This window comes from Ceraceosorus guamensis (assembly GCF_003144195.1).
Source record: "Ceraceosorus guamensis strain MCA 4658 unplaced genomic scaffold IE81scaffold_22, whole genome shotgun sequence".
Taxonomy (NCBI): Eukaryota; Fungi; Basidiomycota; class Exobasidiomycetes; order Ceraceosorales; family Ceraceosoraceae; genus Ceraceosorus; species Ceraceosorus guamensis.
Window position 1 is genome coordinate 198,038 of NW_020290017.1, and position 21,354 is coordinate 219,391.

At 55.8% G+C, this 21,354-nt stretch overlaps 9 protein-coding genes across 9 annotated transcripts in view; 5 read left to right on the forward strand and 4 right to left on the reverse strand.

The window, feature by feature from the left end:
- The window catches only part of IE81DRAFT_366009 (hypothetical protein), a gene marked incomplete at its 5' end in the record, with an annotated part of 999 nt that extends 900 nt beyond the window's left edge, over positions 1–99 (forward strand). Inside the window, one exon of the mRNA XM_025516974.1 lies at positions 1–99.
- A 235-nt stretch (positions 100–334) lies between these two features.
- IE81DRAFT_346797 (hypothetical protein) lies at positions 335–1,533 on the reverse strand (the record flags this gene model as incomplete). The annotated part of the gene is made up of 2 exons (XM_025516073.1): positions 335–1,393; positions 1,489–1,533. The coding sequence occupies 2 exons, from the start codon at positions 1,531–1,533 to the stop codon at positions 335–337; spliced, it is 1,104 nt and encodes a 367-aa protein (XP_025370361.1).
- Positions 1,534–3,070: 1,537 nt separating this feature from the next.
- IE81DRAFT_99699 (hypothetical protein) lies at positions 3,071–3,304 on the forward strand. The gene has a single exon (XM_025517821.1). The coding sequence runs from the start codon at positions 3,105–3,107 to the stop codon at positions 3,264–3,266; it is 162 nt and encodes a 53-aa protein (XP_025370362.1). The 5' UTR covers positions 3,071–3,104; the 3' UTR covers positions 3,267–3,304.
- IE81DRAFT_99673 (hypothetical protein) lies at positions 3,129–6,091 on the forward strand. Its single transcript, XM_025517820.1, has 5 exons — positions 3,129–3,192; positions 3,381–3,842; positions 3,923–4,185; positions 4,338–5,285; positions 5,387–6,091. Exons 2-5 carry the CDS (start codon positions 3,563–3,565, stop codon positions 5,723–5,725), a joined length of 1,830 nt encoding a protein of 609 aa, XP_025370363.1. The 5' UTR covers positions 3,129–3,192; positions 3,381–3,562; the 3' UTR covers positions 5,726–6,091.
- Positions 6,052–9,722, reverse strand: IE81DRAFT_99665 (hypothetical protein). Its single transcript, XM_025517819.1, has 3 exons — positions 9,050–9,722; positions 6,792–8,978; positions 6,052–6,722 (listed from the first exon to the last, which is right to left on the reverse strand). Exons 1-3 carry the CDS (start codon positions 9,635–9,637, stop codon positions 6,090–6,092), a joined length of 3,408 nt encoding a protein of 1,135 aa, XP_025370364.1. The 5' UTR covers positions 9,638–9,722; the 3' UTR covers positions 6,052–6,089.
- A 1,462-nt stretch (positions 9,723–11,184) lies between these two features.
- On the forward strand, positions 11,185–11,960 carry IE81DRAFT_346800 (putative COX4-cytochrome-c oxidase chain IV; the record flags this gene model as incomplete). The annotated part of the gene is made up of 4 exons (XM_025516074.1): positions 11,185–11,394; positions 11,480–11,535; positions 11,612–11,667; positions 11,914–11,960. 4 exons carry the CDS (start codon positions 11,185–11,187, stop codon positions 11,958–11,960), a joined length of 369 nt encoding a protein of 122 aa, XP_025370365.1.
- A 310-nt stretch (positions 11,961–12,270) lies between these two features.
- On the reverse strand, positions 12,271–16,295 carry IE81DRAFT_322712 (ADC synthase). Its single transcript, XM_025513725.1, has 4 exons — positions 15,325–16,295; positions 14,614–15,242; positions 13,121–14,542; positions 12,271–13,045 (listed from the first exon to the last, which is right to left on the reverse strand). The coding sequence occupies exons 1-4, from the start codon at positions 15,950–15,952 to the stop codon at positions 12,428–12,430; spliced, it is 3,297 nt and encodes a 1,098-aa protein (XP_025370366.1). The 5' UTR covers positions 15,953–16,295; the 3' UTR covers positions 12,271–12,427.
- Positions 16,296–17,405: 1,110 nt separating this feature from the next.
- IE81DRAFT_99836 (hypothetical protein) lies at positions 17,406–18,349 on the reverse strand. Its single transcript, XM_025517822.1, has 3 exons — positions 18,070–18,349; positions 17,906–17,988; positions 17,406–17,840 (listed from the first exon to the last, which is right to left on the reverse strand). Exons 1-3 carry the CDS (start codon positions 18,072–18,074, stop codon positions 17,503–17,505), a joined length of 426 nt encoding a protein of 141 aa, XP_025370367.1. The 5' UTR covers positions 18,075–18,349; the 3' UTR covers positions 17,406–17,502.
- Positions 18,350–18,433: 84 nt separating this feature from the next.
- Positions 18,434–20,606, forward strand: IE81DRAFT_322714 (putative proline iminopeptidase). The gene is made up of 8 exons (XM_025513726.1): positions 18,434–19,001; positions 19,090–19,124; positions 19,207–19,274; positions 19,345–19,451; positions 19,526–19,713; positions 19,787–20,023; positions 20,089–20,203; positions 20,274–20,606. Exons 1-8 carry the CDS (start codon positions 18,617–18,619, stop codon positions 20,360–20,362), a joined length of 1,224 nt encoding a protein of 407 aa, XP_025370368.1. The 5' UTR covers positions 18,434–18,616; the 3' UTR covers positions 20,363–20,606.
- The last annotated feature ends 748 nt before the right edge of the window (positions 20,607–21,354 follow it).

The following is a 21,354-nucleotide window of genomic DNA, read 5'->3' on the forward strand; positions in this document are numbered from 1 at the left end:
GTCCTTTTGCAGCGTAGCGTGGTCGACGACGCCACTGAGGGTGCGGTGCAGCTCGTTCCTCATCTGCGCGAGCTCCTCATCTCTCCTCTCGAGACAAGCTCGAAGCCGGCGCTCTTTGCGGGTCGAGTTGTCAGGACGCTCCTCCGTCGAGCTCGCTGCATCCTGCTCTGGAGGGTCGTCCATATCCTCGTTGTCTGAATCATCTTCCTTCTTGACAACCAGAATGATGTGGAGCTGTGCCTTGCGCGCCTTGACAGCGTCTTCACGCTCCTTGAGCCCCTTCTCGCGCTGCACCAGTTCGTGAGCGTGACGAAGCATGTCCAAGCACTGCTCCTCATCTGCGCGAGCTCCTCATCCCTCCTCTCGAGACAAGCTCAAAGCTGGCGCTCTTTGCGGGTCGAGTTGTCAGGACGCTCCTCCGTCGCGCTCGCTGCATTCTCTTCTGGAGGGTCATCCTCGTCGTCTGATATTCCTTCTTGACGACCGGGACGATGTGGAGCTGGGCTTCGCGCGCCTTGACAGCGTCTTCACGCTCCTTGAGCCCCTTCTCGCGCTGCACCAGTTCGTGAGCGTGACGAAGCATGTCCGAGCACTGCTGACCTCGTTGAACTGCTTCGGTTTCGCGCGCCTGCACCTGGGCAAGCGAGTTGTGGTACGTCTCCAAGTCGGCGCAGAGATCAATTTCGCGCCTTCGAAGCACACCGAAAGCCTGCTGGTGGCTTTGCACCTCCCTGGCGAAGTCGCTCTCGCGTTTCTTCATCGTAGCTTGGAGATCAGCGGCAGATTTCTGGTGCAAAGCGATCTCGCATGCCAGACTATTCTCACGCTCTTGTACTGCCTGCAAGCGAGAGAACAGTTCTTCTGCGCGACTTTGCAGCTGACCATCCTGTTGCTCCACGATGCTTTGTCGAGCTTGGACGCCCTGCTGCTGTTGAACCAACTCGTGTCGCTGGCACTCGAGACTCTGATGCTGGCTGGCAAGCTCAGTGCGCGTTTGAGCAAGCACCTGTTGGTGCTCACGAAGATCGTCTCGTTCTTGACAAACAGTCTCTTCTTGCTGGCGAAAAGCCTCTTGTTGTCCCAAAAGAGCTTCGTGGTGCTGACGAAAAGCCGCTTGCTGAGCTTGCAGAGCTTCCCCCTGCTGACGAAGAGCCTCTTTCTGCTCATCCAGAGCGCGCTGCTGCTGAGCAAAGTCGTTTTGACGACATGTGCGGTCCCGCTCTTCCTGGGCCTGCTGCTCAATCAGATCGTCCTTGCGCTCTTTGCGCTTTCTGGACAGCTTGTTGTTGAGACGTTTGTCGAGCGTCTCTAGACCTCCATCGGACGCAAGTTGCTGGACGCGTGCATATGCCGCTCTAGCTGCTTTGTGCTGAGCCAGACTTTGCTTTGTGGGCTGCGTGGTTGTGGTACGGAGGTCTGAACCAGGTTCTTGCTCCTCTGGGTTAGTGGCGTGAATTGCTGATTTGCTAGTGGCATCGACCGCCTCACGGCGAGCGTCGCGCCTGATTGATTGGGTCTAGCGCCAGCTGGCATGGTGAATGTGACAGAGACTGCGCCAGGGGTGAAGTGACGGAGACGAAAGGGTTACGCCAGGGGTGAAGCAACGGAGGAGAGTTGGCTGCGCCAGATAAGGTTTTCAGAAGCTTTTGCGAGTCTGCACTTGAAGCCTTATTAGACAGTAGCTCAATCAGGGAGGGATGAGGATCTCTGTGGAGGGTGTGAAAGCGTGAATACTGGGTAGTGATGCATTTTCCTGGATTTGGCCGAAGTGTTGCAGCTTGGTCTGTCATTGCTGTGGTTGCGGTTGTTACATTTGGCTCTGTTCCCAGAGAACAAAGTTGGCAGGCTGATTGTGAGTTGAGTCTTGAGCTCCTGCCTCCTGAGCTTGAAGGAGACATTCAATTCCACCTCACAAGCCTCTTTGTACCTGTTGAATTGTTCTTGCCAATCTTTTTCCTCCCTCCAGCGCTCCTTACTGATTATCACCTTGGCTTTGTTGAACAATCTTACTTGAAAGTCTTGCTTGCATTTCCATGCAACTGGCATACAGCTTTTGCCACATCTCTGCAAGTGGCTTGTCCTGTGCATTGGTGAGGCTCTGCGCTTCTACAGGAGCTACAAAGCTTGACGCCTTGTGCCTTGGATGATATATTTGATTGGGATGGAACGCTTCCCAAGGAAGCAACTGGGAACCTGGGAAGTGAAGTCCAAAGAAAGCCTCCGTTTAAGCCAACACAACTGGGATGGAAAGCCCCCTAAGGGTCTGCAAACCTTGACATGTTGTACCTTACATGAGTACTCTGGTTGGGATGCAAGGCCTCCAAAAGGGGCCATCGGGAGCTTGGGAAGTACAGTCCAAAGAGACCCTCTCACTGGGCAAGCACATTCTCCTGACATAATCAGAAGTCTACAGCATTGCAACTTGTTCTACCATTGCTGTAGTTGTGCCATTCAGCTCTTTCCTCAAAGAGCACAGTTGGCATGGCTATCACAGAGCTGAGTCTCGCTCTCCTGCTACCAGGGCTGAAAGGACGCATGCAGCTCCATTTCTTGTGCTTCTTTCCATTTATCCTGCCACTCCTTTTCTGCCTCCATGCACTCCTTCCTGTTTGTCTCTTTGGGATTGTTCAGACAGTATTGGCTGAAAGTCTTGCTCATGCTTTTTGTGCAATTGGCAGAGGTCTTTTGCCACATCTCTGCAAGGTGCTTGTCCTGAGCAACAATCAGCCCCTAAGCTTCTGTAGGGTCTGCAATTTTCAGATGAGAAGTCTTATTGATATTCAGAGCCTCCTAACGGTGCAATTGAGCAGGTCAAGTGCCAATTGGCATTTCGATCACCACAAAGAAATATGAGGTGGGCCAAATGTAAATGGAAGGCAAGTCTACACGCGGCGGTAACTCATGTGTGAACTTGACACGCAGTGAGCGGAATGTGAAGGCAGAATCGAGTGCGGAGTGTCGAGTGTGCATGAGTGATGGTCTTGTGTTGATTGGCCTCCACCGCGCGTCCTAACTCAAAGTCAAGCCGCGCGGTTCACAGTGAATTTTGCTCATCGGGTACTCGTCTACCTGCATTTCTTCTCCTAGACGCGCTGGTGTGCATCATGATCGAGCGACCATACGAGCCTCGACTTCATCATCCGCTCATGATTCTCTATCCGCTGTTAGATATAGCAGAAGAGTTAATGGTTTGTGAGTATCACAAGCGCTGCTTCAACGTGCGCGGCACGCGACACGCGTCGCGTGTTAATTGCGCTTGCTGGTGATGGTGCACCGCACCCTGCAACGCGGTCGGGGCGTGTGCAGCGAAAGAATTTGGAGGGCTATTTCAGCGATTGGGTGACTCCTCACATCCATCATCACCTCTGATTCCACTGCAGCCCCTTGAACGAGCTCCGGGGTGCAAGACCAGAGCTTAAGCTCAACGCCGGTCAGTCCAACTTTGCTGCTTCGCGCATTTGTTCTGTGCACATCTATCAGCCAGCTCTCGCCCAAACTCGGACTCTCGTTGAGAGTGGAGCCGCAACGTCTATCTCTTCATGCCATCGTGGCTAACGACCACATGTCAGGCCCTTCTGCAGTTGCAGAGACCTCCGCGGAGCCGTCTACGTCCTCGTCCGTACCAGAGCCGGTACCATCCATTGCTCCTCGAGGTCTGACAGCTTCCGATCTACTAGCGCACGAGGCCGAGCTGGAAAGGCAGGCCCGGGAAGCTGTTCCTTTCTCATTCAGGTTGGGAGGGTGCACCTATGAAAAGGGGTACATTCGACAACCTGTCTGGGCCTGTAGAACCTGTGGAGGCGGCGGAGTGTGCGCCGGCTGCGGTGTGGGGTGCCATAGCGGTGAGTCGGACGTGGGTCTGCGAAGTGGGTATCATCAAGCTGACGATGGATGCATGCATGCCTATCACGTACTTGAGCAGATCATGACCTGGTAGAACTGTTCGCCAAGCGCAATTTTAGATGCGACTGCGGTACACTTTCCCTCGATCAATCCAAGCTCAAGCACTCTCACGCCCATGCGCACACGGGAGGTACTACCGTCATGCCCACAGCGTGCAATCTCCGACCATCTCATCTGGCGGTAAGGATAGAGAACGACGAGAATCAATATGGCCGGAACTTTGAGGGCAAGTTCTGTAGATGTCAAAGGGGAGAAAAGTACGATCCGCTGGAAGAGGACGAGGTGAGCAAGCAAAGTTGTGATTTTGGATGCGCATGGGAGCGCAGGTGCATCGTGCATTGAATCTCGGTCGGACCGAAGAGAGACATTCATTGTTAGAGGTCGGCTGCTACCAGGGTTATCTGACCAGATGAACGCCTCTCCCGTCCGTATAGACGATGTTCCAGTGCCTTGTGTGCGAGGACTGGTTTCACGAGTCCTGCACTAGTCTCCTGGGCAACTACAAACCGCCAGGTTCGTCCGCAGCAGCAGAGGCAGCGCTTCGACCACAGGACAGCGGCTCAATGAGCAGAGCAGCAGAGACGCAGGCTCATCCAACTCCCGTACCTGGCGCAGTCCTGACTGCAAAAGTGACGGAAGCGGCGCAGACCGTAGATCAAGCATCGGGCGCGAATGTCGACACCTGGCCACTCATAGCACACGAATCCTTCGACTTGATGATCTGTTCAGCATGCGTCAGGGCGAAAGGCAACGAAGTGCTGCGCCACTACGTAGGAACCAAGGGCTGGGGTGCTGTCATCCCGCTGCAAACTATGATTACAGGTCAATCAAAGGAAACGGACATGCTGAATGTGCTGCCCCACGATGCTCCCCAGCTCGATATTCTCGGAGGTACAAAACGAGGCTGCGCGGTGTGGGGTCTTGAGCTCAACGAAGAGGCTGTGGAGACGCAGACCGCTTCTGAAGAAGCTGTCATGGGCGCTGAGGATGCAGCTGCAAATGCGGTGACCGACACGGAGCAGACAGCGCACGTGAATTCGAGCACCCAAGTGTCCGAAGAGCGTGACCAGAAATCTGGCTCGACTACGGCAGACAGCTCCCGGAAGAGGTCCAGTTCTGCAGACTCGTCCGAACAAGGCGCATCCAGCGGAACTCGTCCAGACGATGCCAGCAACAAGCGGCCAAAGATGGAGAGCACAATCGCGGAAGCCGACCGAATGCGCGCGAACGACGCTCCAACGCTTGCCGACAAACCGACGCGGCCGTGTACTTTGCCACCACTTCGATCATGGGCTTCCGAGCGGACAGACCAATTGAAGGATGTTCGACTGGACGTGTTCCTCGCGGAGGACTTCCGGGACAACATTTGCCGCTGCGCTGAGGTGAGCGAGTTTGCACACTGATGGCATGCCCGTTTCGTCAAGGAAGTCTTCGTGAATCCTGACATCATTTCTTGCGAAACACGTTGCCTTCTCGTATCCAGTGCCTACCACGATTTTCACAACTCCCATTCTTGCTCGAGGCCGAGTCCACCTACTCACCCCCTCGATCGCCATCGCCCCAACCAGCAGATGGTGGAGATAATGACGACGCTCGGTCGGAGGGTGGCAACTCTCAAGCCTCTTCCTCTTACGATCTCGGCCTTGCAGCTCTGCGACAGTTGCCTAGGGAAAGGATGATGCAGACTCTGGAAGCCTATACGAGGCTCAGGGACGCGCTGTTTGAGCAGGTGCTCAGACCTCATCAGCTTGCTGGAACGGAAGTGGACGAGAAGAGCATCAGAGACTTCTTCGACAAGCACAGGGAGGGAGGCGGGACTTGATTCCTTGCACTAACGGTCGCACTCCCTGCATGTCCAATGTGGGCCCAGAGCGTGCTTCGCTGGGCCTTCGCTTGCCCGGCTACTAGCGCTCTTCATTCAAGCTCATCACGGGTGTTTCCATCGACGCTCAATGTCATCAATCATAAGAATGCCATTGTGGATGCGCCTGGAAGGCGATGCATCGTCTATTGGGAGTCGTCAGATGTACGTGCGGGAAGACCGAGAAAGGTGCGCAGTGCAAGATGTACACAAGAGGCGGATGCGCTTTTGATGCGGTGCAACCGGTAGAGGAGCCGCAATCTATCAGATGACGAAAAGGCGCGATGGCTACGGGTGATATAGACGAGCCGGTGGATTCAGTGGTCTACTTCTTGCCCTTGACCATGGCGCGGTCGGCGGCTTTCTTGAGGTCACCCTTGACGTCGTCCTTCTCATCGTCCGTGTCGGGTTCTCGAGCACCGCCGTAAATGAGCCAGTCGTTCAGTCTCTTTTTCCTCCTCTCGGCCTGAGCCTTCTGCTCAGCTCTCGTCAACTTGGTCTTCTTCTTCTTCTCCTTGAAGCCGAGATCGTTACCGCCGGCACCTTCGTCGCCTGATCCCGCAGGCGTAGCAGCTGCAGAGCTGGCCGGAGTGCCCGCCTTGCTGTTCAACCGAGAAGCGGCACGGCTCGATCCCTTGGGTGTCTGAGTGCCATTTCCGACAGGTGTGGCCCCACCTGGCGTCGAAGCGTCGTCACCAGCATCCTCGTCGGCGAACGCATCCACCGAGATTCCTCTCTTGGTGTGCGAGACGATCTTTCCACCTTCGACAGTGACGATTTCGTTGCAGAGTGCATCGACGAATTGCATGTTGTGAGAGATGATGACTACCGCGCCGGACCACTCTCGGATAGCGACGGACAGACCTCCGAGCGCTTCTCTGTCCAAGAAATTGGTGGGCTCGTCGAGGATCAGAATGTTGGGATTGTTCCACAGACTTGCGGCGAGCACAACTTTGACCTGGATGGTGAGAGTGATGACGAGCTCAGCTTTGTCACCGAATCACATCGTTGCCCTCTAGACGCTCACCTTTTGACCTCCGGACAGACCGCGCATCTCGTTGTGCTCAGCGATGGCCGGGTTGAGACCAACGTCCTCGAGCAGCTTCCTGACCGCAACAGAGTTGAGGTCCTTGCTACCAGCACCTTCCCTGGCAGCGACCTCATCATCGAACCGTTGCACGAGCTTTCCGAAACCAAGCTCGGTCAACCTGTCTCTAGAGACCCAGGAGTTGTCCTTGTGTTGCAGACCTCTCCATTTGATCTCGTAGTTGAAGGTACGTCTCTGCTTCTGGCGACCGACGATTCGCTCCACGATGCGGCTGACGCCTTCCTTGCTGACGATGGGCTTCTCCAACTGTTCGCGCTCCTCGTCGCTGATGCGGCGGGTAGCGAGCTCGAGAATCTCCTTGTCCATTCCTCCATCGAAACGCCACATGATGTACTCGACGGCCGTCTTCTCGAGGTGATGCTCGATGTGGTGGAAGGCGTGCTGAGCGACCATGGACACACGCAGAGAAGGGTGCGAAGTGACCGTACCACTGTCTGGAAGGTTCTCCTGAGTCATCAGCTTGATGAGGGTCGATTTTCCAGCTCCGTTGGGTCCGAGAACACCAATGCGGCTCGAAAGACTGACGGCAATGTTAGCGTTGCTCAAGCTCGGCTTTGCAGCACCAGGGTAGGTGAAGGTGGCATCCTGCACCTTGAGAATGGTACGCGTGTTGGATCGCACACCGGCAAGGGCCCCAGTAGGTGGAAAGGAGAACTTGATGCTGGTAGCAGCAAGCGAATAGTAAGACTTCGCCTCGGGCTTCTTGCCGACGAAATCGCTCAGGTTGCCCTTGTAATATTTGATCTTCTTGTTCTCGTAGTGCATAATGTCGGTGCAGACGCTGTCCAAGAAGCCGGAATCGTGACTGACGGTGAGCACAGTGACATTGGTGTTGGAGACGAGATAGTCCTGCAGCCACTTGACGGAAGCGACGTCAAGGTGATTGGTGGGCTCGTCGAGCAAGAGGATGTCAGCTCCCGTCAGCATAGCTCTAGCCAGTGCCAACTTCATCTTCCATCCACCAGACAGCGACTCGACACCGTTGTTCCTCCTCTCCTCATCGAAACCGACGTCAGCAAGGGCCTTGTGTGTGTCGTCCTTGCTCTTTCCGGCTTTCTGGACTCCAGGGTCGGAATGAACATAGTCCACAATCTTCTCGCCGGCACCATCGCCCTGATTGTGCTCCACCATGACGGTTCGGACCCCATCAGCTTCGGTAGGGAAGTTCTCCACCTTGCCGTCCCGCATAGCTTTTAGCAGGGTACTCTTACCGCTACCGTTGGTGGCCACGATACCGTATCTGTGACCTCTGTGGAGTCTGAGCTTGGTGTGGTTGAGCAAGAGCAGACCGCCGTACGCTAGAGAGAACTGGATGTTGACCAGGCATTCGCCCGAGATCTCTTCGTCATCCTCTTCAGGCGCACCAAAGCGCTCCTCATCGATCTTGATGTATTGAATTCGAAGTGTATCAGTGACAGCCTGGGCGGATTCTTGAGATGCTGTGATGCGCCGCAAGTATGGCAGCACATATGCTTCGTTCCAGGCGCTTGATGCAACCACGCGCTTGTCCGACAAGCGCGCAATCAGAGCCGCGAGATAGCGGATACCGGTCTGAGCCCACGAGTCCGCAGTTACATCTGCGTGGTCACTCGGCACGTGTCCGACTAAAGCAACATTGATTCGACCAGCAGCAGCATCCTTGGCAGCTGCAAATGCCTTCGTAGGGTCTTCTTCCTCCTTGGCCTCACCCACAGCCTTGGTAGCCTCGTCCAGAGTGCGAAGGGCACTTCCAGCGAGCTGCCTAACTTCGGGGAAGGCCGCGCCTTGTGCAATACGTTCCACGCCGGGCTTGAGAGACGGCAGGAAACGAACGGCTGTGTGCGGTTCCCTGACGAGCTTGGTCAAGTTCTCTACGATGATGCTTGCACTGCGCTGCACTGTCGAGTTCTTCTCGTTGAGGGCACGGACGAGCAAGGGGACCATAATGGCAAGGGCGGGACCAGTGACTTCAGCGACGAAGGTAGTCGAGGACAAGCGCTTGATGCACTCGGGCACAGTGTCGGGCGCTCTCATTGCCTCGACGAGCGATCCCAGGTGGGGTCTGATGTCGTTGTTGTCGATAACTCCACAGACCTTTGTGGTAGTCTTGACGGCTTGCTTGGAGACCTGAGCAGGGCCAAAGGAGGGAATTAGCAGACCGCCACGAATTGCGCGTACAGCCGAAGAATGCGACTTACCTCGCCTTTGGTGTCGCTCATGGCGTTTTTAAGGTGAGGAATGAGCTCTTCCAGCTGCTCTCCGATCTGCTCAGGGAACGCGTCTGCCAACTTGCTGATACGCTTCAATGCTCCGACTTTGGATTGCCACTTGCTCGCGCTGCTCTCGATCGTGCCATAGAGGTTTTGAAGCAGCTCCGGTGTGGCTTCAGCAGGAGCCAGAACGAGCAAACTTCCGACTGCGCTCTCAGCCGCCTTTTTGACAGAGTCAACCTTGTCAGCGTACAGCTCCAGTAGAGGCGTAAGAGATCCGAGGAACCACGGTTCGGCACCCAATGGGGTGGGGGCATTCTTGCCTCCCACCTTGACAAATAGAGCTCCCAATCCGATAGCTGCATTCTCGCGGTCTGTCGCAGATTTCTTGCTGCGCGTAGCGGTCAAGAGAGTCTCAAGAATGTTCTCGCTGTCGAGGGTGCGGAAACCGTGCTCGTTGACGTGGCTGGCTAAGGTCTCGGCTGCTTGTGCTGCACTCGAAGCATCTGGGGCCTTGAGGAGAGCATCAACGCTGGCGCTGGCTCCGGCTCCGTTGGTGGTCGCAGTGGGCGACATGCTGCGTGCGTGGGAGGGTATACACGTGAAGGAGAGGAAGTGAAAGCAGAAGGGAGCTGCTGAAGCTGCGTGAGGCGTGCTTATGATGCTTGGTAGAGTGTCAGCCGCTTGGGCAGGAGCGAATTGCTCGGAGTGTAATATGAGCAGGGGTCTGCGTGCGGCAGACCTGCTCACGTATAGCCGGCCGGACTTTTGGGTCTTTGAGTGGTGATGCAAGAGACAAGGGGACCAGAGACACAAGACCTACACTGCGAGCTGAAGAATGGCCAGATGGTGGTTGGTCTGAGTGATATCCATCGACAGGTCAAAGAAGGATGCACGCACCCCCTACTCAAAACTTGACCCCCGAGGCGAGGCATCCTGGGATCGCAAGCTCACCAAACACCGTCGCTCTCAAATTTTTGAGCACTCACGACCGCGATGCACCAACGCGCGCGCATGAGAGATTTTTTTTGGTTGCAGCGCCCTGACCGACCCAAATCGGCCTTGCATATGCAACTGCATGGAGACTGCTTGAATGCCTTCACGATAGGCTCAAGCGCCTTTGCGCGCATGATGCATGCTGCTTGTGGCCGTGCTGCTGCTGCTGCTGCAATCATCACGAAGAAGTCAGCAGCAGCGCAGAGTCAAAGCTATGGTCATGAGTTGACCTTCGCGCGGCGCACGTTCGATTTGACGGCCGGTGTATGCTGCAGCATGCATGGCGCCGCGCCCTTCTCGCGCGGCCAGCCAGAGCCGCCCATTTGAAAGCTGGGCCAGATGAGACGTGCCACGTGTTTGGCGGGCGCGCCCCTCTTAAAACAACATCGTAAATTGAAGTTGAGATTTGAGCCTATGCAAATGCCGCGCTTCACGGGTTTGTAATCGAGATTATATACAGCTTGACCTTCAAGCCGGCGTGAGCCGAATCGCCTGCTCACGCACGCGAAGCTTCACGCTCGTCGCGCTTGGCGGAAGTGACTTGGTGTAGTTGGGATGCCACGAACGACACCAAGGACCGCACAACGCGCCAGCGGTCTTCTTCCTGTCTCCACACACCTCACGCAGCACGTACTCACCACTCTGCTCTCCACCTTTCTCGAATGTGAGTATCAGTCATTGGCACCAGCAACTTGGGAGATGTATCAGGGACTGGTGCACGCATCAGATTCTAGCTTTTAGGCGAGGGTGTGACGATCTATCATTCGCGTGGGGTCAGCTAGGCAATACGCGGACACGCGGATACACCGACAGAGTCTCGGCCCTCAATCCACCCACTCTGGGCTCTCTCTCTCAGCGATGCGAGCTCAGTGCGCGCTGCTACAGGCGCACACTCTGGCCACTGTGCGACAAGGGTGGATTGGGAGAGAGTTGCGCACACTGACACGTGGATCGTATCTGGTGCCGGCTTTTCCGCTACGAAGTGACCTAATTCGTTGGCTGAAGATTGACATCACATTTCCAATACATCCCCTTTGCAGATGTCTCTTCTCTTCCGACTCGCTCTGCGTCAAGCAGCTCGCGCTGTGCCGCGATCGGCCGCCCCCGTGGCCTCGCGCAACCTCAGCATGAGCGCTTTCCTGCGTTCAAGTGCTCCTCCTATTGCGGTCGGACCAGGTGCTCAGCCGGGTGAAGTGCCCACTGATGAGAACCAATCTACCGGTCTGGAGCGTTTCGAGCTGGAGCAACGCCTGCAGGGCAAAGAGGCGTTCGACATGCAACCTCTTCAATCTGACCGCATCGGAACCATCTCTAACCCCATCTCGGTCAACAGCGCTGTGAGTCGTACATGATCTCCAGCACCGCCTAAGCGCTTCGTGAAGCAAGCGCTCACACTCTGACAATCGTGTTCCTTCTTCGCAGTTCCCTGAGCGTGTCATCGGCTGCTCGGGGAGCCCAGCTGGCTCCCACGACACTCTGTGAGCACACGCAGCACCTTGTAAACAAATCTTCACGCTGCAGGACTGACAAGCTGCCCTGCTCGCATGCCCGCAGGTACATGCGACTCACTCCCGAGCGCCAGTACCACCGCTGTGGCGAGTGCGGCTCAGGTGAGTGTGCCGAGGGCTTTGATTCGCGGTGGGGCGGTGGACCTGCGCAGGTCGAGGTTCATGCTGGTGGCTGCACTACGGAAGGAGGGCCACTTGCCGGGAGTCCGCGATGTCAAGCAACATTGATGGGTGATACACGATGAAGTGCTGCAGTTGGACGCTGCTAGGTCCAAGTCAGCTGTCCCAAAGCTCCATGGGCGCGAACAAGTGCTGATTGATCCCTTGCTGCATTCGTTCATCTCGCAGTTTACACTCTCAACTTCACTGGCTCTGCTCACGACGAGCACCACTAAGCTACGCGAGAGCGGCGATGGGCACAGACAGGGGTTCGCATGCGAGCTGGAGAGGAAGGAGCGTTCCAATCTCGAGATGTGAGCGCTTCTGTCAAATGAAAGTGGAGGCGGTCTGGAAATAGCAAAGACCGCAAAGCAAATGCTTCGAACGCTTGAGACAGCTGCCAATAGATAAGTCTCCCAGATCCACAAAGGCGGGCGGAAGGCAGAACGAGTGATTCGCACGCGGATGGATTCGACCGCGGTGAGGACGAGGCATGACGAGGATGGGCACACGAGACCGATTGCAGCGAGGCACGGGGAAATTTTTAGGACTTGGTGCACGATTAGAAGGTGACGTAAAAAGGCAGAGTGATACTGATAGAGTACAGTGTCTGTATTTGGAGAAGTCATTGAGGAACGAGTCTTGCGAGGGCGACCGTAGAATCATGCTGCGGTCTTGCGGTTCACATGCAACCACTTGGTGCTTATACCCGCACGCCCAGCGCTGCGGCCTTGTCGAGGACTTCTTGCCATTCGCGTTCCGGGTCAGAGAGGTAGGTCACCGCTCCACCCGCGCCGAGTGACATTTCTGATGCACAAAGGACGAACACGCCTCGGTCAGCTGCTGCAACACGACTAGCGGGTGTGGTTCGGGTTTCCTCACCATGTCCGTCGATGACCAGGGTACGGATGATGACGCTGAAGCATGCGGCACCATCGACGCCCATCCAGCCCAGCGCACCAGCATAAGGACCACGCGGTCGTCTGCAGAGCTCGGTTTGAGAAGAGCTAGGCGAGCTTTTCGTGGACGCTGGTCCCGATTCAGGGCGATCTCCCGGATCAGCTTCGATCTTTTCGAGAATCTGAACGCTGCGTCGTTTGGGGGCACCTGTCATAGAGCCTGGAGGGAAGCATCGGCGGACGATGTCGACTGTGTTCCTGATAGGCGATTGTTGTGAGGACAGCGGTCGGTCGATTGTACCGCGCACCACCGTGACGAGTTGATGGACACTCTCGTAGCTTTCAACCCGCATTAGAGCTGGGACGCAGACGCTGTGCGCAGAGCAAAAGGACAGCAAGTCTGCTCGAATAAGATCCACAATCTGTGTGCGGGTCAAGATTTCAGTCATGAAAAGCCTGCTGGTTTCGTTTGAATGAAATGTCCACCATCGACGCACCATCAGATTCTCCGCTCTCTCTTTGGGATCAGCTTGCAGAGCACATCGTCTCTCTGCGTCTGTTCTCTCTCGCCACGCCCGTGTCTCCACACCTTCTTCAGCCCCACCAGGACGACGTGCGGCTTCTCCCTTGCCCCAGCCTGCGCGGGGCAGGGTGCCCTTGATAGGTCGCATTTCGACATTGCCATGGCTGGACACGCGAAGAAAACACTCGGGAGACGTGGACAAAATCGCCTGACGACCACCGCTTTGTTGCAGCAGGCTGTCTGACTCTCGAGTCGGAAGGAGCATGTAAGCGGCGTACGGTGCAGGATTTCGGAGACGCAGAGCTTTGTAGAGATCGTAATGATCGTCAATGTCCACCCTGCTTGCTGGTTTAGATGGGCTTCCAATGCGACAAGATACTCGAGAGTCAGGTAATCGGCCACGAAATTGAGTGGTCAGGCACAATTCGTAGCTCTCGCCAGCTGCGACCTGTGCCCGCGCAGCGTCGACTTTCGCTGCATACAGCTTGGCGGGATCGACTGGCTTGAGATTTGCCATGGCCCGAGACAAATGCACTGGATCGGGCCCTCGATGCGAAGTCTGAACAGGATTGGCTTCCAGGTTGTCGAACGCCTGCGCGACTTCTTCGAACCAAGCATTTGCTTCTGCGTGAGTCAGGCCAAGCTTGATGGCGGCGGCAGGCGGCGAAGTAGAGGTGGAAAGCTTGCGCAGAGCTTCTTCAAGCTGTGTGAACGAAGGCTGAGATGGTATCACGCCTGCGCTATCGACCGCGATCAGGGCATTCGCCGTCCATGTCTGCGTGCGATGATCATATGAGAGGACCTTATTGCACCAGCCAAAGGAAGCGTCTGGTAAACCTCTCTTGCTCTGCAAGGAGATATGGCCATGCGAACCCCGCATTGCTTCATCCGCAGGCGGAGTGATGTGACCACCTGGACCCGATGCGAAGAGGTGGCTTTGCTCTTGAGGGAGGTCGCGTAGGGTCTCAGATTGACAAGCATCCAGTCCAAGCGATTCGGTTCCCATCTCGTAGCCCCAGTAGCCTGCCCATCCCGCCTTGAAGGTCGAACCTGCTGAAATGCAACCGATTTTCGATGCATCGGCGCCGGCGTCAGTCTGACCGACGATTTCGTGCTGAATTCCGTGTAACCAATCCCAGAACGACGGCTCCATGGTTTGTGCCTTTTCGGCCTGCAATCTACCACTTGACGGAGCTCGGCTGTTGGGAATGGCACAAGGAGCTCCAGCGCGGCTAGCAGGAATGCCCAATTTGTGTTGAGACACTCGCGCTCCACTGGGCAAAGACAAAGCACGACCATTCTTGCCTTGCAGAATAATTCGCTTCCCCTCCCTGTGATAAGTTACCGCAAAAGTGGGACATGACATGTATGACATATTCGCTGCGGGGTCGCCAGGCTGGAAGCAATAAAGGTGGCTCTAGTCTGAGAGGCGTTCGCGATGTAAAGACACGGGATGGCGTGACTCACTCTTGCGCTGTCGAACCACACAGCGCCGGCGTCGGCAGGAGGGCCATCCTCGACTGCTGGTTCGGACCGACGAAAGAGGGCTTCGAAAAGTGCCCCGGCGTGATCGCGATAATCAAGTCTCGCAGATGCATCTGACGCTGAGCTACAAATGCTTTTCTGAACAACCTTGAATCTCTTTGGATGTTCGGTGCGCGTCTGCGTAAGGGGGCGAGATGTGCAATTTGTAGTAGCGCGAGTGTCGTGAGCCAGTAGGGCATCGGGCAGCGGGCATGCTGAAAGCCAAGCGTCGATCCTATTGCTAACTCTTGATGACGTGCCATTTTGCTGCTCCCAGAACCCATGACACATGCGCAAGAAATTTGAGATGATCGTTGTGCCTGCCAAGGGTGAGGTTTCGATGCTTTCGGGGTGGAATTGCACACCCCATAGTGGTTCTGTCCGATGCTTGAGTCCCAGCAAGACGCGCTCACTTTGGGCAGACGCAATTCCCACATTCCGACCCGCATTCACTTTCTCGAGTGAGATCATCGGGAAAGAACCCTCGCGCAGAGAAGCGTTGAAGTGTGGTGTGGGCATCCGAGAGGGAGCGTCGATCGCCCAAGCCAAAGGTTGCAAGCACGACGGCAGGGCTGGGCACAGGACTGCGGCGTAAGCGGTCATTCTGCAGGACATCTCACCTGTCTGCAAGATTGACCCCTTGTCTCTACTCACAAGCCTCGTCCACTGTCAGACTGTTGTACCTGACCACCCGCTCTCCAGCGCTCACACCTTCGAAGAGGTCCATACCTGCCGCGCCTGACAGTCCGAGATCGAAGACGATCTGGGACGTGACACCATGTTTGATATTCGCAGAACGCCTGACCTTCCCTCCATACAACTGCACAATGCCTTGATGACCTAGGCAAACTCCAAGTGTAGGAATGGCCTTGCTGCTGGCTCCTTCTGTTCCCTGGGCTTCTGGAAAAAGGTGCCGCAGGAGTCGGAGGGTCTGCCCAAAATCCGCGTCTACGTCCGGACGGCCCGGACCAGGACTGACGATAATCGCATCGATATAGCTGGCTAGATGTTCATCGAATGATGATGCTTTGAGCCATGGGTGTTCGTGTGGCAGAACGAGCAATCGAGAGGTGAGCACCGAGCTGATGTGTCTTGTGCGCTTTTCTCTCTCTTCCGGGGAAAGAGCTGCAAAACAACGTGGACCAGAGTGACACTGAGTGAGTGCCGAGAGCAGCAGAGGAAGCAAGTTCAGCGTGTAAGAGTCGTGATGATCGATGACCAGAATCCGTGGGGGAATAGATGGTGCAATGCCCGAGCAAGCGCAGCCACCTGGAGTCGACATGGCGGCGCAGATTGCTGCTCCTGCGGGCAAGAGGGTCCAGCTGCTGAGCACTGACTAACAGTCGTAAGACATCAGCAGGTCGAGATTGAGACTGTGTCTTGTTTGAGGTGGCAAGATGAGAAGGTGGCAGAGAAGACGCTCATGATCTTGGCTGCGAGAAGTTGGTGCAGCTCGTGCTCGAACGGGGTGTCATGATACACGATCGGTCGGCCTGGGACTCCTATGCAGGATGTGAGTTTTGGAACTGCAAGTGAAAGACCGAGACTTTTGCTTTGCCTGATGTATGCGCGGTTTGAAGGGCGAGAGATGGGTGTGAAAACGAGTCACCAAGTCTTCGTGAATGGTGAATGGCTGAGAGTGATGCATCATGTATGCGCGAGCTTGAAGGCGCAAATAAGCTGGGAAAAGCCGAAAAAGTCAGGCCGAGGATTGAATCACGTGCCGTCTGTCTGACTTTATGCATGTTTGGAGTTTGATTTAAACGCAACATTCGAAATCATAATCGAAGTTTATACTAACGGTAAGTGTTGAATTTCAAAGTACACTACTTACAGGTGGAATTAGCCGCACCGCTCCGGATCTAGAAATCAAGTCCAAGGCGCCACTTACAAGAGGAACGAAGCGATTCTGAATCACCATTCTGATTCAAAATTCTTGATTGGCGGCATTCTCGAGTCAATTAGCAACTCCGGGCTGTTCGTCATAAAAGCCACCGACGTATGAGAAACATGCAGCGCAACAAACTCTGAATGATCCTGCATCGTGCGATCGAGCACAAGGTTTGACTGTCGAAGGTCAGCGGAACTGGCGACCATCAAATGCAACCTCTTCGACTCGAGCTCTGAGCGGACAGCCCGCCTCCCAAAGCATGCGAGATCATTGTGAGGTCGGCACACACTGAATGCGCGCACTGAATTCAGCGAACTCTCGAGGGCATGCATTCACGATTGCTTCACGCAAGTCGTGCACGAGAGCTTCGATGATTTTTGCGCACCTATCTGCGTCGATGATGCTGCCCCCCGTGCCCATCGAAGCGTCTGACATCTTCGTCTCGCCGTCTGTCCCGATCTCGTGCGTCGCGGTCTCTTTGCACCGAATGTCGCTGCCGCTCCTCTTCAGCGCTCCCGCTTCTGCTCCTCATGCGTTCTCGCCGATTCTCCTCCTCGCGCCTGTCACGACTCTCGGAGGTTTGCTTGCCTGCTCTAGCGCTGTCGCTTCTCCCTTCCTTCCTCTCCTTCTTGAAGGCTCTCTCTTCTCGGATTCGCGCCCGCTCCGCTTTGCGTCGGAGCTTCTCCAGCCTCTCGAGATCATCCGTAGCTTGAGATCTCGACCCGCTTGCAGAGCCATTGCGTGTTAGGTATCCTGCCATCGGGTCCTCTAGGTCTGGATCGCCTTCTGAAGTGAACTTCGAAGCGGATGGCATAGCCGCAGAGGCTGATATGGGCGGGGCACAGTCTGCTATTCAGCCTCGCGGATGCAATCGATGAGAAGGCCGCACACTTCCCGGCGAGCCCTGCTACGAACGAGGCGCTGATAGTTCGTGCACACCCTCACTCACTATTCAGAACGACTGGCGCAGCATTCCGACTTGGCTCAGTGCGCTCGATCTTATTCCCCTCATCATCCTTTTCGGTTGGCCCTTTGTAGTCCTTGACGTGATCCACTCGAATGATGCGATCCAGCACTTTGGCGCCATTGAGGTTGTCCACCGCCAGCACTGTACTCCTTTGGTCTTCGTACATCAAGAAGCCAAAGCCTCTCTTTGCTCCCGTCTCCTTCGCGCGTGGCAAGGATATGTCCAGGATCTCGCCGTACTGGGAGAAGATCGTGATGACATCCCCTTCGGTCAGGCCCAGCGGCAAACCTCCGACAAAGATGTATGCAGAGTCTGACAAAGAGAATCAGAGTCAGCAGTGGACGACCCTTCCCACCCAAAATTTGGAGATCACGCACCTTTGAACTCATCGTGCCAGCTTGCCCCTTCAAGCGCCAGCTTCAGCTCCTGCTCATTGATTCTTTCTGTGCTTCGTATGTTGCTGTACAGATTGGAAGAAGTGCCGCTCATCGATCAGCGAAGAAGATGAGAGGCCTAGTTGTGACTGGCTGACACCACTCACTTCATTACAATCGCGCCGAAAGCTGAGTAAGCGTGCACACACTTCTGTTGAGCTCTCCGATGCGTGAACAGTATACAGGCGCGGCGAGATGCCCACGTGTGCCTCGACTGAGCCAAATCTACAGAGCGGCGTACGACTAAGTCGGCTCAGCGAAGCACAAGTCAGGCGTGTCTGGTGGTGATGGTGGTGGTAATTGTGATGGTGATGGTGGTCGCGGCGTTACCTTAGAAGCGCACAGACTCTACGGCCATAGATGCTGCGTGCTGCGCGGAAGATGTCCATCGCGCATATATGCAGGAGCAGCATCGAGTCCGTGCGCTTCGCGCCTCTTCGCGTCGTGCATTCAAGCCGCGCTCCTGCTGCCTTACGCGTTGCTGCGTTTGCACGCGCTCCACTGATCTGACCCTTCACCACCATCCGTCGGGTGTTCGAGCAGGTGACAAGGGTGCTCCGCTCACTCTCTGACAGCGGACAACCTCCAATCTCTTGTGCTCTGCACTTCGCAAAGATCTCAGGCTCAACGCACGCTCACAAATCCCTTCGCACCATGTCCTTCAGCAAGCTGCGCAACCGCCTGTCCACTTTGGGCGCACCGAAACGCGCGAACAGCACTGCTGCACCAGCTAGCACTGCTGATACACCCAGTGCGACAGCGACAGCTCCAGCAGTGCCTCCAAAGAGTCCCAAGCCGGCAGCATCGGCCAAAGCGAACGGCTCCAAGAAGTCGAGCTCGAACAGCAAGGTGGTGGATGGCAGCGGTGTGGACTATGATCCATCTGTCAGATCTTTGCAGGGGGTGAAGCCCAACCTCAGGAGCTTGTATCCCAAGATTGAGCCATATGAGACTGGCAGACTCAAGGTGGATGATCTCCACGAGCTGTACTGGGAGCTGAGCGGAAAGAAGGATGGCTACCCCGTAGTCTTTCTGCATGGTACGTGGCAGCGGAGGGCCTGAGACCGCGGGACATCGGTGGTGCAGAAAGCTGTCGTGACTGACGGTGTGGGCGAATCGCTGGGCAGGTGGACCCGGTGGAGGCGTGTCGGGAGATGACCGAGTGAGTTGCGGGCCGGTAGTGTGATGCGTTCGATCGCAAACAGCCATCTCAAGACCATTCTGTCCTCCATCCCTTTCAACAGCGCTGGTTCGATCCAAAGCACTACCGCATCCTCACATTCGATCAGCGGGGAGCCGGCAAGAGTACTCCGTGAGCTGTGGCAGAGTCAGGCCGGCTCCACGAGATTATGCTGACGCAGCACTCTTCCTACCGCTTGCAGCTCCGCCTCCCTCGAAAACAACACCACTTGGGATCTTGTAGCCGACATCGAGAAGCTGAGGGAGTTGCACAAAGTGGACAAGTGGCATGTCTTTGGAGGTTCATGGGGTGAGTTCGGCGCCTCGGATAGTCTGCAGCTCCTGCTCACCGAGCAGGTACTCCGCTGCACGCACTCGACGCAGGTTCCACCTTGTCTCTGGCCTACGCCCAGACGCATCCAGACCGAGTCACTGCGCTCATACTGCGCGGAATCTTTACTCTAAGGAGAAGCGAGCTGGAGTTCTTCTACCAAAACGGAGCGAGCCACATCTTCCCGGAGCTGTTTGCTCCCTATCGCGAGGAGATTCCTGAAGACGAGAGGCACGATATGGTGAGTTATGGAGTCAAGCTTAGCGCGCATGGGACGATTCCGGATCAAATGTTCATCTCGCGATCTCTCTCAGATCGCCGCGTACCACAAACGTTTGACGGGAGACTCTGATGAGGCTCGCCTGTCAGCCGCCAAGAAGTGGTCATACTGGGAGCTGGGCACTAGCAAGCTTTACGTCGATGGTGAAGCGCTGAAACGCGGAGACGATGATGCGTTTGCACTGGCATTTGCACGCATAGAATGTCACTATTTCCAAAACCGGGGCTGGATCGAGGATGGTCAGCTGCTCAAGAAAGAGAATGTGGACAAGGTGAGCCGCGGCGAAGTCCGCATACATCCGCCTTTTGATTGACGCGCTCCCCCTTCCTCTCGCAGATTCGTCACATACCCACAGCCATCGTTCAGGGCCGCTTTGATGTCGTGTGCCCATGTAAGACGGCGTTTGACCTCCACGCTGTCTTCCCCGAGGCCAAGTTCCATCTCGTACCAGGTGAGTGGGGGAGCTGTACGGGCTCATTCGCGCATCGTTACTAAAGGCCCACCAATGCCCCAACCTGCAGACGCCGGACATTCCGCCAAGGAACCTGGTATTCTGCACCACCTTGTCAACTACACCGACAAATTCCGATCGGTGGGCGCTTCGAGTTGAAGTGTTGCTGAATCTTTCCGCTCGGTCCTGACCGCCGCCGCTGCAACTTCATCGATACTCTCTCGCTTTGCGGCTCATGCTCACGATATAGCTACTGGCGTCTTCCTGGTCTAGACCCTAACACTTTCGGAACACTAGCTGGTCGGAACACTCGCCAGCACCTTCGCTGGCGTAACAATTGCTGTTGCTATGATCCTCATTCGAATGACAACCTTTCGACGATCTCGTCTTAGCGATGATCCAACGGCGCTTGTCTAGGGTGCGAGCAGTGTCATGAACGGGAGCGCCATGAACCGCTCGCGGCGTTGCGTCTGACTTTGCTGCGATTCTCTCAAGTCTTGCGTTGCATTCCAGCCACCGCTCCTTGCCTTCTTCCAAGTTCGATGTCTTTCCTGATCGGTACTTAGTAGTGCTCGCATCCGCAAGGTCGCATTTTGGATTCTCCTCGACCTCGCGGCCCCCGGTTCACTCGTGGCTTTCTGTTTGGCTGACAGCTTGGGCTTGGTTGGAGGGTAGGCCCGTGTAGGCTGGTGCGCGGATGTGCCTGTTCACATCATCAGTATGCATCATCTGTCGTTACAGGTCCCTCATTGGTTCTGGCTCCGCGGGACGAGGTGCTGCACTTCGCACGCCTACATCATTGCAGAGCATACTGCACGTGTTTGAGCTCTCGAAAGTGCTCGTTGATGATTAACAAGGCGCAGGAAGGTAGGGTACGCGCTTCGCGCATACACATGGACGCAGCCTGATTGATCTTGGTGCGCCATCGTCCTTCGACGGCCACAGATAGGCAAGCTTCTGCGCAAAAGCTTGTGCTGAGTGATTTGTAGATCGGCCTTCGCTCAAAGGGCACGGAAGCTAAGGAGCAAAAAAGGAAGGGGAAGTGTGGAAGGTTTTGACTGGTCCTGCGAGAGTGCCTTCTCTACCATCCGGCAGGTGTCAAGCTCGGGCCCGGAGGCCTGGCTTTTGACGACCCATCGGGTTCGAGGTGG